This window comes from Oxyura jamaicensis, chromosome 19 (genome assembly GCF_011077185.1).
Source record: "Oxyura jamaicensis isolate SHBP4307 breed ruddy duck chromosome 19, BPBGC_Ojam_1.0, whole genome shotgun sequence".
Classification (NCBI taxonomy): Eukaryota; Metazoa; Chordata; class Aves; order Anseriformes; family Anatidae; genus Oxyura; species Oxyura jamaicensis.
Genome location: NC_048911.1, coordinates 1,341,431 through 1,352,595, shown reverse-complemented (window position 1 = coordinate 1,352,595; position 11,165 = coordinate 1,341,431). Strand labels below are relative to the sequence as shown.

The 11,165-nt window shown below is 45.5% G+C and overlaps 1 protein-coding gene across 1 annotated transcript in view; it reads left to right on the top strand.

Annotated features, from left to right (window-relative positions):
• The first annotated feature begins 3,690 nt into the window (after positions 1–3,690).
• Positions 3,691–11,165, top strand: part of GALNT17 (polypeptide N-acetylgalactosaminyltransferase 17) — a 206,133-nt gene continuing 198,658 nt past the window's right edge. The window contains exon 1 of the mRNA XM_035342923.1: positions 3,691–4,341. Coding sequence (XP_035198814.1) covers positions 4,104–4,341 — 238 coding nt within the window. The 5' untranslated portion in view covers positions 3,691–4,103. The remainder of the gene's footprint in view (positions 4,342–11,165) is intronic.

Below are 11,165 nucleotides of genomic sequence, written 5' to 3'. Positions count from 1 at the left end.
AGGAAGAAAATGGAAAAAAAAAATGAAACAACCTCCAGTGAGGATGAGCTAGTCCTTGTTGAATCCCTGATTTCAAGAGTGGGGTCTTGACAGACATTTTCACATTTACTGTACGCTAATACTTTGGATAGACATTTACATTTTCTTAAGTCTCTTGCTGTGGTGCAAATCTTAAATAGTGGTTGGTGGAGTGTGTGAGGCTTGTTACCGTAAAAGTGGCAAATAAAACTCTCTAAGACTTACTTTGAAATCTTAGAAAGTGCGCATTCTTTATTATCAAAGCTGTAGCAATGGAGACATGGGATTGCTCAGCCAAAATGTGTCTGCCTTATCAATGCCAACCAAACAGCCTTAGAATCACAAGGTTTACATGTTCATTACATTCATGGAATTATTTACAGATGTTCCTGCTATCTGTGCAGACTCAATGAATTGAGTCAATGGTCCTGGTGGTCATTGAGGCCTCTTCACCTTTGCCTGCTGGCTAGTCCTGAGCTTGGTTTTTGCTTTCCCTTCCTTAAATGTTATTTTGCTGATGTGCCAGCTCCAGTTGAGTTATGCATGCTGTTCCATTTCCTTCTTATCTTCCATCTCCAAGGTCGATCAACCACATGTTGCAACCCTTCCACTGCTTCCATAAGTTATTAGTGTTTAACTACATTGAATGTAAAGCACAATTTTTTTTTTTATTTTTTTTTTTTACTAGGCAGGACATATAGTACAAGGGTTCTTCCTTGTAGTATTATTCCTATCAGTTCCTTTGTATAGGTATTATTCTGGCCAAGAGATCTATCTGTACCAGGCTGTTCTCAAGACTTTTATGACACAAAGCATATTTTCTGGTGTCCTACTGGTGTACATCCTTGGTAGATTTTGTCCATACTGGTTTTTGCTCTGTAAAGCATAGTGCTTTCTCCCATGTGGGGAGGCATAAAGGCATCTGCTGGCAGATATTAATGCAACTTAGTGATGCAGATAGCCTTAGGCTATTTGGAAATCTGGTAGAGTTGGCCAACTCTTGTGCAGAGCGTGCTAGCAAGTTGTTACTCGGGAGAGCTAAAGGGCATGTAATGATCACTGCTAATTCTTTGGAGTTTGAGCCCTAGCAGTTTCTAGGATCTTGATCACCAGACCAGAAGTGACCAGCTACAAAAAGCTGAGCAAAGTGAGATGGCTCCCTGTGAGTAAAGCAAGGGCAAACTCAAACTGTTGCTGCTGGTAAGAAGTAGTAAAGGTCCTGTGAAACATGTAATGTTGCAAAACAGTTTGGAAAAGGAGAGATCAGGTTTTTTTTGTAAGGTGTCCCCCTGTCCCCAATCCTTCCCAAAAGGCCAATGCTGATTCACATTAGGAGTTTTACGTAGGGAAAGAATTTGCCCAGTTGCACCTCCTCCCCGGAGGCCAACAGGAGAAAACCTCTCTTCTGTGGAATGGAGATGTTTTGCAGGTGGGCTGGCTGAATGTCCCAGGTGATGGCCGTTTGTCAGCTCACACGGCTTCAAAATCTGTACTGTTTAGTTCTGCCTTTTATATAAAGAAAAGCAGCAACAACAACAGACACTTGGGAAAGTTTTGGAAAATCATCTTGGATATGAGTGGAGCTGTTGAATGTGGGTATTCCTGATTTATTTACAGCTCATGCTGTTTCCCAAACAATATCTAACTTCAATTTATTTTTCATACAGGTTTTTGGATGTATTTATTTTGTCCTGGCACACTGTCTTCATGGCGACCACGCACTGTCCACAGGGCCACCATAAGGTGGGTTGTGGCTTTCTTCTTCCATCCCTGCTTTGTCTGGGGACTTACTTCTGCTCCTTTCAGAAGGGGGATGGTAAAAAAATGCTCTCCTTCTCCTTTAGCAAGGAGCTGACTGAAACTCTCAAATTCAGTCTGTGCTTGCAGATTGAATTGTCCAAGGGGGGCAGTCTAGAAAACAAATGTGAAAATGGGAAGGTTATTGCTTTAGTCAAGCAGCTTTACAAACCCTTTTATAATACCAGCCTGCATTCCTGGGACTTGAGCTGCAAGGATTTTAGCAAGGTTAGAGTTAATGTTTTTTTTGTTTTGTTTTGTTTCAGTTGCATGGGGTGGTTTTTATTTTTCATTTTTATTTTTTTGGGGGGAGTTTTTTTTTTTTTTCCCATTAGGGTCATATTACATAACAGCCACATGCCAAAATTTCTTAAATCTATTTTTTTTTTTACAACCAGTGTCTTATAATTAAAATAGGTCTTGCTGTTCCTTTATAATGCAACAACGCTTAATTCAGTGGGAGCACTGTGTAATAATGGACTTGCAGGAATGGACTCTACATCCAATGCTGCTTTAAAATAAGCAGCAGGTATTTTTCTGTTTATTTCTGAATATTCTGTGTCCCATTTCTGTTTTATTTCTCAATATTTCTGCCTCCTGACAGTCTAGAGGCAATGTGGCCTTGCTTTTTGGTAAACAACTCTGCAAAGTTGTTTTTTGTTTTTGTGCATTTTTTACATTACTATTATTGATAGAGGGGGGAAAAAAAAAAAAGTATCAGTAGACAGCTCTGGAGACAGAACTCTTATGTGCCAAAACACCCCAGACGACCCCCAAAACTGCAGGTGTAATGGTAAGCTTCCCCTCAGTGCCAGGAAAAAGCTTTCATGGTTTTCAGGAATATCTGAGGTAGAGGAAGCTTCATATCATCAAAATCATTCACGGTTTTAACCCTCTTTACCCTCTCAGGTGAAAGCCCCGTAAATGCAAGCATGGATGACCGACCGACTGCCTTGTTTCAACATCTGTCTACAGGAAACGTGCCCGACTCCCTTTTCTGTGAGATTGCAGCAGCATCCTGGATCTTATGGTAGAAACCATAAGAGGTTGCATGTACACTAAGTTTAAACTCCCAGTCCTTTAAAACAATTTTAGATTTGTTTGCATGGTGTTCCCCCCCCCCCCCCCCCTTATAATTATGGCTTGAAGGTGAGAGGGGATATTCTTGCACCTCGAGAAGGTGCCTTGTATGATCCAATGAGTCAGTGTTTGAGCTTCTAATCCATTTTCATGTCATCGTTCTGAAAAACAGGGCTGACTGTGGCAAACTGATACAGCTCTAAAGAGAGAGGCTTACTGCAGCTGTTGTTAGTAGCCGCCCACTCGGATGAGAACTTTCAGTATTCTGGTACTGAAATGTTGGATTTGAATTCCTCTTTGTGGTATTTAGCATTACAGCAATGCAAACCTGGGAGCGTAGGAGATAGGAGCTGACCACCTCGGTGCTTGATGCAGAATGTTTGGGGAGAGAAAGTAGGACGGTCTGCGGCTCGTGGTTAAACGCTTGTGTGGGGACAGCCTCCATCCATGTGGGACACACAGCGTCCATCGCGGGAAGCCCCAGAGCCACGCTGGCGCAGGGACCCCGCGTCGGGCTGGGGGCTCCTCAACCCCCCCGGCACGGAAACTTTCCGAGCAGCCGCTGCACATCCCAGCCAGCCGGGGCGTTACGGCTCGGGGCAGGCCGGGGGGGAGCCTCGGGGGGGCTGGTTTGAGGGGGGTGCGGGCACACGGACCCCTCCGGTGTCCCCCGCTGCCGCCAGGCCTGGCCCGGGGCCGCTCCCCCGAGCGTGCGCTGAGAGGGGCGGGGGCCGCTCCGCGACCGCCCCCAGCTCCCCGCTCCCCGCCCCGCCGCGCTGCGGCCGGGAGGCGGCGGCTGCGGCCGGGGAGGGCCCGAGAGTGGCCGGGAGGAGCCGTGCGGGAGCGGGGAGGGAGCGGGAGGAGCCGGGAGGAGCCGCGAGGGGCCGTGAGGGCCATGCTCCCCCCGCCCCGCACCGCGCCGCCGGCGGAGGCAGGCGCGGCGCTGCCGCAGGGCGCCCTGCGCCGGGCATGAAGTTACGGCGGAGCGGGGCGGGCGGCGCCTCCCCCGGGCGGCCGTAGCCCCGGGGCGGGCTCGGCACAGCCTCGGCAGCCGCCCCGCAGCCCCCCGCAGCGCGGCGCCGGTGCCGGAGCCGTGCCGGAGCCGTGCCGGAGCCGAGCGATGTGCGCGCCGCGGCCGGCACCTGCCGCCCCGCTCCCATAGCGCCTGCTGGCAGCGCGGCGGCTGGAGGTGCCCCTCGGGAAGTTTGATGGCTTCTTTGCGGAGAGTCAAAGTCCTGCTGGTGTTAAACTTGATCGCGGTGGCCGGCTTCGTCCTCTTCCTGGCTAAGTGCAGACCCATCACGGCCAAGAGCGGTGACTCCTTCCACGACGTCCATCCCAGGGCAGAAGTGGTCAACTTGACAGCTCACGGCATTGGCTCCATCCAGGATGCAGTGCTGAAGAGGCTCTCCCTCCTGGAGGACATAGTCTACAGGCAGCTCAATGGTAGGAGCGCGTCTGCTTTTAATGCCTTTCGGGCACGGGTGGCAACGTGAGCAGAGGCGGAGAGCAAGTGCGACGATTTCGTGAAGTTTTTGTGCTAGAACTGTGCCCTTTGCTGTGTTACTGTGAACGTGGAGCTTCAGCTGACTGAATCGATTTGGTATCTGATTTCCAAGTTCTGTTCGTGTTAAAAGCTCAGAGTACCTTGCACAGGATGGGAGGAAAGCATAATAACATAATGCTGGCTTTCAGGTTTGTAGTACTGGCCAGGAAATTACAGTGTCATGATTTCTACATCAAATGAGAAGAGTGTTCAGTGGCCAAATACAGGGTTGGAGCAGCACGGCTTATGTTGATTGAGGGAATGGCTTTAACCACTGCCGAGCTGTCCTTTTTGGACAGATCTTTTAAATGGCTAAAGCACGTTATGTTGTTGGAGTGCCGAAGGTCAGAAAGCAAATTGCACTGTCTGTAATAAGTTAAGCAAACAATTCAGTATTTCCTATGGCTTAGCCTTGACAGCTGCTAATTAAAACCTCAAGTAATGCTTCTCTTTATAGTGCAGCAAAGGGATTTCTATTAAAATCTCACCAGGTTCAGTAGTTGTGAAATGTAGAAAGGGAGTTTTAAAGATGCCGTGTGGGATAGAGAAACATGCTGTGAAGATGTAAGAAATCTAGGTGAGCTATCTAATTAAAACACCAACTGTGGAAGCTATTTTTTAAAAAACTGTTCCCCATAGATTCACAACTGGGAATGTGATCTCAGTCAAGTCTTCCGCTTCTTCCTTCGCATCTCTGTAGCTCTAAATGACTACCAGCTTTTGTATTGCAGAATTAGCAGAGTTAGTGTTTTTGGCAGTGTCAGTGTGATTCCCTCCCTGACTTTTGAATGCGAAGCTAATGCATGATTCCGTGCTGCGTTCAGCCAAAAGCCAGCGTGCATCGTGTCTCTGTGCTGGATCGGAGCTATTGCTGCTTGCACTTCAGCACCGAGGATGTGAGGCAGGTGGGGGAAGGCAGCGTACCCTTCTGGTGTCTGATAGTTGTCTTGGTCAGCATCTGTGCTTTGTTGAAGGTGCTGTATGAAAGGAGAAGCACTCAGCGGAGTAGGGAAGTGTTATTTTTACTGTTACTTTATGCACTTGCATGCAATGCCTGTCCTGCCCACGAGAACAGCTAGCACCACAAGACGTTGAGGCAGCATCGTAGGGTGACAGACAAGGTGAAATGAAAGAACAATAAGGGATAAGGTGGAGAAGTGTGGGTCATGTACAATGAAACAAACTCAGTGCTGGTGGGTACTGCTCAGGGCAGAAGTTTCCAGGAAGGTTTAGGCACTTTACCTGAAAAGGGGCGACAGCTGCAGTTCAAGATAGGAGACCACATGCCGGGACTGTGGTATCGGACCTATAATCATGATGCCATCTCCCAGCCCCCGGATTCAGAGGGAGAGCTGAAATTATAAGCTAGTGCTCTTCTGTGGAGCTAAACAGGGGGGTCCCTGCTCTGATGTGCTCTGAGGGATGCTTTTGGAGCTAGCTGGTGCGTGAGAACAGTTCTGGATGTGCAGTGTCGGTGGGAGGCTGCGTAGTGCTGCGGAGCAGCCGTGCACCTGGAGAACAGGGAGGCAGAGAGGTGCCGGCTGCGTTGCCCCTACCACAAATGTGGTACTTTCTTAGGGCAGGCAGGAAGCTGGGGACATAAATACGCCGTCCTGCCTGGCCTCTGCTTGCTGGGGTGATTTATGGCATTGCTGATGAGTCTGGCTGAAAAATAGCTCTGGTGTAGCAGTTACGTAACTTTGGGCCAAGTATATATTTGGTATGCGTGATTTTTAGAAAAAGTACTACGTGCTGTGTTCCCTGAGTGAAGTCTGTGTTGTGCTTCAGCAAGGCACGGGTTCAGAGCATGATGCGGGGGGGCTGTGTGAACCCCGACAGCACCCCCAGCTCTGAAAGGATGCAGCCACAGCCAGGTGTGCCGAGAGGGTCAGTGGGATGGAGGGTGTGAAGCAGCTGAACCAGCTTCCCTGCCAGGAGCTTGCTGAGCCCCCATCAGAGCTCGGTCTTCTCCTGGGTGCTTGTCAAATAGTTAAAGCTGAAATCTTAGTGTCTGTGTGAAGTGTGCAGATGTGAGCTCATTTCATTTTTTCTCTTTTTAGGATAGGAAGGTAGCATGCTGGTGACAAGTGCCAAACAAAGCCTGCCGTATGCTCTTCAACAAGTTCTCTACGCAACGTGTCCACTGAGAGAATTTATTCTGGTGCTTGAAGTTGTCTTTAGTTTTCAGTCTGACCTGTGGTTTAGCATGTATGAAATGTTTTAGTGTCCTGTAGCATAGCACAAGGGAAGCTTGCAGCTCAGGGAGCATTGGGAAATCTTTAGCCAGAGAGAGAAACTGAAACACAGTTTGGGTGCAATCAGCTATGGATTTTGGTCTGTGTTACAGGACTTGGCTGGATTTCAGTGCAAGCTGAAGCCATCTTTAAAAAAGTGATTTTTTTTAAAGGCTGCAATTCTGTACAGATCAAATGAGCAATCTGATCATGCCATTGCTGTGTTTTTAGTTTTTTGAATCGTGGTATAAAACATATCAGAAAGAACAGCTCTCTCTGGTATGGCAACCCTCATTTTATATGTGCGCCTGTTTATTTCTGTAAGTGCTGGCTATAAAAGCAAGCTAAACAACACTATATGCCTCTGGTCTGGTAAAGGAATGATTTTACACAATCATTCCTTTTGAATGATGTTCCTCTGCATTGCCATTCTGGAAGCAGCACCAGGACGGATCTGACTCCTCAGGGTAGATGCTCTTTGTGCACAAACAGCTGTCCCAAACGTGACCTGATCTGCTGCCCGCAGTGACGTCTCATTTTCCAGGTGATGCATCTTGCTGGTCGTGTAGTGTTTTCTGGCTGCAGTGAGGTGGCTTTGTCATTGCACAACTACGAGATGCTTGTTTCGGATGCTTTAGGAAAAGAGCACTGTGGGAATACTGAACTGGGCTGGGGATTGGTGATTAATTGCATCAAATGTAGCTTAGTTTTTGCCTTCGAGTCATTCATACAGAATCTGTGAGAAGACTTAGACCTGTGCAAATTTGTCTTTTCACTCTTTTTTGGCCTAAATCTAATTGAAAACTATACGCGTACTTTGTTCTTTTTAAAAACTTATTATTGCTCTTTAGTTCATTGCACAAGTCTTGTGTTTTTTGCCTCTTGATTTTCTGTTGTTTTTTGCCAGTCTCTCATCAGATGGCTCCCACAGTCACAAAGAAGTATGTTGGTGACCTTTGAATAATCTATTGAAATGGAGGTTTTTGTTTGGGCATGCGCTTATCTCAGAATTCAGAGGATTTTTAATTTCTGTAGTCATTCTATGGATGGAATTTTCTTGTTGAGTGCATGTTAACAGAAAGCTAATGAAGGTCTGAAAGGAACATTTGCATTTTATTTTGGATATTAACCACAACTTGTCGTCTTGATCCAAAAGTTTTTTTTTTTTTTTTTTTAATGATGGCATTTACATAAGTGAAAATTGTGGTCTAGATTACCTCCAACTTGGAGGTTCACACAAATGAACTTTCAGTTTGGGTCCTTGTTCACAAAGAGGGGATCTCTGTGCCTATGTAAAAGGCAAACTAGCTAGCTAGGGAGGAGCTGGAATAAAGACTCGGAATGAGTGCAGTCAGTATCTGCTGCAACCGTACGCCCCCTGAGAAGTGCTGGGGCAAGGTTCTTTGATTTACCTGCCTTGCCCCTTTGGGGCTATTGCTGAATCCCACTAATGACCAGGAGGAATTTGAGAAATTTGTTTGTAGGATCCTGAAACCACAAAGGCAGGTCAAACTTCTTAACACCAGATTGCTGAGTCCTGAGATCAGTGGCATATATGATGAGTGTCATGATTTGAGGAAAGCTACAGCTTACCTGAAGAGACAGCTTACAAAGATTTTTCTCACTATGAGATCCTTCTTGATGGGATGCCACTCGTCTTCCCTCCTGCAAGCAAGAGCCATGGGGGAATTGCCCAGCCAGCTTTGTTTGGCAGTTTTTTCTTCCTTGAGCTTTTGCATTTCTCTGCTCCGCTTCCCTTCATCCTCTTGAGGGTGAGCTTGATCCCAGCCTGGGTATGCAAAAGGGAAATGTTCACAGCAATGCAGGATGTGTTCACCTTGAGGCAGAGAGGATAAGGCTGCTGCATGCCCTCGGCAATGCCTGCCCAAGGTAGGAGGTGTGTTAGGAGGTTGGGTGTTGCCCGCCAAGATGCTGGTGGGATGTATAGAGCCCATCAGCAGTTTCTCTTAAGTGTGCAGAGTGCTGGGGCTGCACTGATGAATGTTCATGCCAGGCACAAGGAAAGAGCCTGGATATGATTTTGTGTGTTAGTTGGTGTTTGGTGTTTTTTTGGTTTGTTTTTGTCTTGTCCCTGTCCCTCTGGGTCTGATCTTACACTGAAGTGGGCAATCTGAACCCTGCTTGCCAGATGCTCTTGAAGTCAGTATAGGAACAGTGCAGTCATTGAGTAGCGCTGCCTGTAGGAGAATAAGAATTGCAGGGGGGAGTTCTCCAAATAAACCTGTTTTGCCTGTGGGGAAGCTATCACCCATGTCTGCCATTGCTAAGCACCCTGAGCAAATAAAAGCAAATTAGGTCTGCTGCTCCCGGGCTATCTGAGGTAGTTGTTTAGCCACCTCCCTGGTGTGCTGGGGTAAACATCTGCATGGCTACTAGAGCCTGTTCAGCAGAGCTCCGGGTCGTGGGTTAAAGCCTCCAAGGAGTGTGAAGGCTGCAAAGTCCCAATCCAGTGCTTTTTGGCTGATGTACAGCAACAGCTAAACCTAGCGAGCAATCAGCTGCCTTGAAGTCAATTAGACAGGAATGATGTGGTATCTTTCAGAGGAGAGTGGAAAAAAATGAATTTCAATATCAAAGTTCTTTAATCTGTGCTAAATATTAGTAAGACAAAGAACGCTCTGAAAGGACACTGCTGACTGACTCACCTTGTCATTTAAGTTTTACTTTGTAAACTTGCAAGAGATGATGTACAAGATCAGAAGGAATAAAAGGCATTTGCAAATTGCTGAAAAACATCACTGGTGTTGGTAGAGTGGCCAGCAATGAAGAAGTGCTGGAGTGGAACTGTCCAGAAAATGGGTGAGCAGAGGTTTTGTTTTTGATTTTCCCCGTGCACTCAAAAAATCCACAAAGTAAACTGCTGCAGTAGCAAGTGTTAAAAGTTGAAGAGGAACTTCAAATTCTGTGTCAGTTAAATAGGCCTATGTTCATTTTTTTAAACAAGCTTGCATCTGTGCTTTTGCACACAGAATTATTTGCACATGCTGAGATATGAACAAGTGCATGCCAGCAGCCTCCGTGCATACAGATTGTGCTCTCGTCTGCTTATCCAATTAGGAAATTAACTTTGTGGGGGTTGCATATGGGCATGGAGGCAGATACTGAAACACAGCCTTTTGCGTGGTCTTACTATCCCTCTTGTGAAGTGGCACTTAATTAACTTAAAACACTTTAGAGATACGTGGATTTACTTCCCATAAGAATAAGATAATGCTTATCTTCTGTAACACTTATCATCTTCAGAGTACATTACAAACTTAGCTAACTACCAAGTATAGAAAATTATATATGTAAATAAAGCAGATTAAAAGCTGTTCCATCAGCCGTTTAGTAGTATGTGGTAGTGTTACACCCATAGATTAGCAATAATAAAATTTCCTAACAGGTAGGTAATATATAACTAAAGCACTAAGAAATTCTCTGATTAAGATAAGCAGCTGAATGTAAAGAATAGAGAGTAGAGAAATGCTGTTTATAGGCGGAATGGGCCAAGCTTTAATCACGTTAATGAAATCAAATCAAAATTGCTCTTCATAGGAGCACAGCCTTGCTGGGCAAAATCCTTTGATATAAGAAATGATGATGTAGAGATAAAGTATACAGTGATATGTTGTGGTGGATGTGAGTGTTCTATTAACTGATGGTTATCACACAGGATCTGATACACTGTTTTCCTGGTCTATTCCACTGCCATGATGTTTTTGAAATAGAAACTAACTATAACATTTTACATAGCCTTATATAGCAACCTGATAAAAAATTACAGCTTTAATATCAATTGTATACCTAACAGATTTGGCTGTCATAATCGCCATTGTGAATAATGCAAATTATCCACATTCGGTACGTGCTTTTAAAAGTTCTCAGCCTGATGTTGGTAACTGCTGGAGTGTGGTCTGCGGAGAGAGTCTTTGGGCTCCTGAGAGCTGCTGCCTGTAAGTTATCCTTATCAGGTCAATGGAAATTGCATCCGATACTGATCAAAGAATGAATAAAATAATAAATACTCTTTGGAGAAATAATAGAGTTAAAAGATGAGGCTTCAGATAGTCACTTAGGAAGCATCTGGAAGCTGAGACGTTAACGTGACATTTAGTTTACAACCCGGCTGACTAGGAACTGATAGATAATTTTTGTTTTCAATAGTTGTTTGGCATCATCAACCGAATATTCACTGTCATTGGCAATGAATGAGTAATAAGCCACTAACACGTTTATCATGCAGAGACAACACAGGAATCATGAGATGCAACAGCAATGACTAGAAAATAGTGACAATGATGGTATTTTATTCTTGCATATTAATTCATGGCTGCCTGACTGGAGAAATGGAGCCTTAGCTCAATAATAAATTTTCCAAATGTACGTTAGGTTTAGGCTACCAAATGAGTTACGAGAGCTTGCAGGGGTATATTTTTAAGGATACAAAAAATCCAAAACAAAGCACAAAAAACAGGTGCTGTAATTAT